General features: G+C 51.6%; 3 protein-coding genes across 4 annotated transcripts in view; 2 read left to right on the top strand and 1 right to left on the bottom strand.

Annotated features, from left to right (window-relative positions):
* LOC113211031 (nucleolar MIF4G domain-containing protein 1) overlaps positions 1 to 3749 on the top strand; it is a 17883-nt gene that overhangs the window by 10786 nt on the left and 3348 nt on the right. The window lies entirely within an intron of this gene.
* On the top strand, positions 139 to 2744 carry LOC113211039 (trypsin-1). Its single transcript, XM_026429276.2, has 4 exons — positions 139 to 307; positions 723 to 1187; positions 2029 to 2237; positions 2555 to 2744. Exons 1-4 carry the CDS (start codon positions 253 to 255, stop codon positions 2720 to 2722), a joined length of 897 nt encoding a protein of 298 aa, XP_026285061.1. The 5' UTR covers positions 139 to 252; the 3' UTR covers positions 2723 to 2744.
* LOC113211035 (C-factor) overlaps positions 2893 to 3749 on the bottom strand; it is a gene marked incomplete in the record, with an annotated part of 16699 nt that continues 15842 nt past the window's right edge. For both annotated transcript variants that reach the window (XM_026429269.2, XM_026429270.2), the window contains 3 exon segments: positions 2893 to 3297; positions 3380 to 3529; positions 3616 to 3749. In XM_026429269.2, coding sequence (XP_026285054.2) covers positions 3073 to 3297; positions 3380 to 3529; positions 3616 to 3749 — 509 coding nt within the window.

Here is a 3749-nt window from a genome sequence, read left to right as displayed (position 1 = left end):
GGGGGGGGGGGGGTAGTGCTCCTCGACGGCGCACAGTGACAAGGCAGTTAAGAGGGTCTCCTTCTTTGTCCCGTTGCGCGCGGCGCGCTTTGCACTCCATCGAACGAAATCGCCGCTCTTTGCGAAACGATTTGGCTTATCTCCGCACGCGTGGTGGCGCGTGGCGCGTCACTGCTCATCTCGAGTGCGTCTGGCGGCGTTCTGCGGAGGTATAAAGGACCCCGGGCGCGCGGCGGGCGCACGCTCAGCGCCATGCAGTCCCTGAGCTTCGTCCTCGCCCTCGCGGCCCTCGCGGCCTGCGCCAACGGTAAGCGAAATAGACTTGGGAGTGAGCGGATTTGTGCAAAAGTTCCTGCTGAGGGGTCGTCCAGAAAGTACGTCCGTCTGTTTCCCTCAGATTTACTCGGTAGATGACTGACCGGGAGCTCAGCGCCTGCGAAACTTGGGGTAGGCCAGCCCGCAGTACACGCATGCACTGCAGGGAATATGTTGCCTACCCATCAGGCGCTAAGAGAGCTTGAACCTGGTTGATTACGGCGGATGACAGACACGTCTTTTCTGGATGATCTCCAAGTGAAACACACGTTTCGGATATGACGCAGAAATGTGTGCACAAAATTTGATTGCTTAAATTCGAACAAATAAAAGATAAAAATCCAGTTGCGCTCGCCCTGCTGCGTTGGAGGGAGGAAACGTAACAAATGATTTACTGCTGTCTGCAGCTGGCGCCGTGAGCAGCGGCCGCTCCCTCAACCCCATGGTGTGGCCCATGCCCAAGCTGGGCGTGGCCCTCAGCCCCGAGATCATCGGGGGCGACGACGCCGACCAGGGCGAGTTCCCCCACCAGGTGTCCATGCAGATCTCCTTCCTGTGGGTCATCGAGCAGCACATCTGCGGCGCCACCGTCATCAGCGAGTCGTGGGTGCTGACGGCCGCCCACTGCATCAAGGGCACCCCGTGGTACACCAGCAACTTCATCCTGGCCGGCAAGACCAACCTGGGCCGCACCGAGGAGGGCCAGCAGCGCCGTGACGTCAAGAAGCGCTTCGTGCACGAGAAGTACCAGTGGAACCACAACAACGGCGTGGGGCCCTTCGACATCGGTCTGCTGCTGCTCAAGAGCCCCCTGCAGCTCAGCGACACCGTCAAGATCGCCAGGCTGCCCGTCCAGGGCGCCATCCCGTCCGGTTAGTTTTCCCCTATTATATTCAGTTAAGAAAAGTCTACCGGCGCGCCCCGGGGCGCAGACTGGGGTCTTGAGGTGTGGCGTAGCGTGGATCCGGGGCGGGAGACCCCTGCGATCTACGCTCCGCCACGCCACCAGAGCCCAGTCTACGCCCTGGGGCGCGCCGCCCCCGGTAGACTTTTCTAAACTGAATATAACGGGTTTCCCCGCCCGGGAGCAGAGCCGTGCAATAAGGGAGGCGCATTTTTCGCGCGCATCAGATGCAACAGAGATGCGCCAAAACTGTGTTTAAAATGCGAAAAAAGGCCTCGCTGCCCAGTGAGTAATACGAAAACTGATGAATATCGATCGAGGCAAATTCGACACAAAATCGAGTCGAATTCGTCCCGCAAATCGATGAATTGTCGAATTCAACGTCGAATATTTCTCTGGGCTTCCCTGCCCCAGTGAGAAGCCTTCGACGTAGACGTCAGTGAGATGTCGAATAATATAGACGTCGGTTTAGATGCTTGTGGTCAAAAAATCGACGCCTTTTTGAACTTCGACGTCAGATTGACATATCTCACGACGTCAAAGTTTCTCGGTTTCTCACTGGGTGGGTCGCTAGCGCTAGCCGGCCGGCGCCGACTTATTTGCTCATCCCAGTGAGAAGAGGTTTTTGATGCGATATCGAAACGATAACGTTCAGATATCGAATGTCGTAAATTGTATCGTAAACGATAAAAAAATGTACCTGATTTCGATACATTTCCGACATGCGATGTCGAAACGATGTCGTATCGATATTTCATTTCTCACTGGGATGGACACGATGACAATGAGAGGTCGGCCGCTCTGCGCAGGTGTCGCCATCCTCTCCGGCTGGGGCAGCACGAGCACGAGCCAGACCCCCGTCATGCCCAGCCAGCTCCAGAAGGAGACGCTCCCCATCATCTCGTTCGAGGACTGCAACGCCTTCATGGAGGCGGCCAGCCAGGGCGAGGAGAACCCGCTGCGCGACACCAACGTCTGCGTCGGCTACCTCGAGACCAAGGGCCAGGGCGCGTGCAGTGTGAGTACTGCAAGCACAGCTGCAAGCACAGCTGAAAGCACGGCGCTGTGCTGCACACAGAAAACCGTTTCCAAGGGGAAAAGAAATTTTATTTGACTTAAAGGGAAAATTTCGTGCCAAGCATAAAATCTAAGTCCAATGTTTTGTTCAGACAACGATTTTTTTTTATTTATTTTTTTTCAAGTTTTGTCAACTCGGACAAATTTGCTTTGAGTTGAAGAAAACTTTTCTTTCGTTGAAACGAAAATTTTGTCAAACTCATGATTATGTTCCCGTGAAGAAACGGTTTGCTGACGTTCTCCATTGTGTTGACGCAGGGCGACAGCGGCGGCCCCCTCATCCAGAAGGACGGCGAGGACGTCGTGGTCATCGGCGCCACCTCCTGGGGCTTCTTCCCCTGCCAGGACCAGCCCGCCCCGTCCGTGTACACCCGCGTGTCCGCGTACGTCGACTGGATCCAGGAGAAGATGCAGAAGAACAAGTAGACAATAAAGAAAAATAAACAAGCCTCTCTGACTCGTTCACCGTGCAGGTACCTCTGTGTTCTCCCCCCCCCCTCCTCCCCCGCGCGCGCGCCGAGGTGTCTCAGTTTAGGCCCGGTTTAGGGCGGTTGTCTCTGCTCTCGAGCAGGCTCAGAAAACAAACACATAACATGTTCTTTCCACTTCATTTATTGTCCAGGTCTGATGTAGCGACTGCTCGCTCAACTGACAAAAGTAAAATTGGTTTTGGTAATAAATCATACACTTTATTTGAAAGTCACGTTGGAACATTGAGAACTGGTTATAGTGAAATACAATGTGACCGTTTATCTCAGATAGGATAGATATTACCATTACCAAGGTACAGTCTTGCCCTCCCACTGAACAAATGTGTTATGGTTTTCAGGTTTGAGATTATAAAACAAATTCAGCATGCTCTTCACACTATCTTCCACCGTGCCGACTGCATCTGTCCCCCCCAAGTCTGTCTTAACCCATCCTGGACACACACTGAGCACTAGTATATTCTCAGGTCCAAGTTCTAATGCTATTGAACGAGCTGCCATATTCAACGCAGCCTAAAATAGAAAATGAAAAAAAAATAAATTGTTATTCAGAGCAGTAACATTTTTCATGTTTCTAAAACTACCTGAAACTCACCTTACTTTCCCGGTACTCTAAAAATCCCCCAATTTCATTACTAGACACGGAACCAAGACTCGAAGAAATGTTTATTATGGCTGCACGAGACCAGCCTCCTGTAGAGGACTTATTGACCTCTGCTGCTTGTTTCAGTAGAGGTCGTAATGCCTGTAAAACATAAATTAAATTATACCTTGTCCTCTCTTTTGTCACAGGGACTAACTATTAAGTCATGTTCATTACCATAAAATTACCTTAATCAGAAGAATTGGAGCTACTGTATTTGTGCAATAAACATCAATCATGTCCTGGGCATTAACTAACGAGAGGCTGCCTTTTCTACCACGAATGATACCAGCATTATTTATAAGAACATTTAATCCTTTAT

This window comes from Frankliniella occidentalis, unplaced genomic scaffold (assembly GCF_000697945.3).
Source record: "Frankliniella occidentalis isolate FOCC.00 unplaced genomic scaffold, Focc_3.1 Scaffold137, whole genome shotgun sequence".
Classification (NCBI taxonomy): Eukaryota; Metazoa; Arthropoda; class Insecta; order Thysanoptera; family Thripidae; genus Frankliniella; species Frankliniella occidentalis.
The sequence above is the reverse complement of the archived record's forward strand: the minus strand, read 5'-3'. Positions and strand labels throughout refer to the sequence as shown.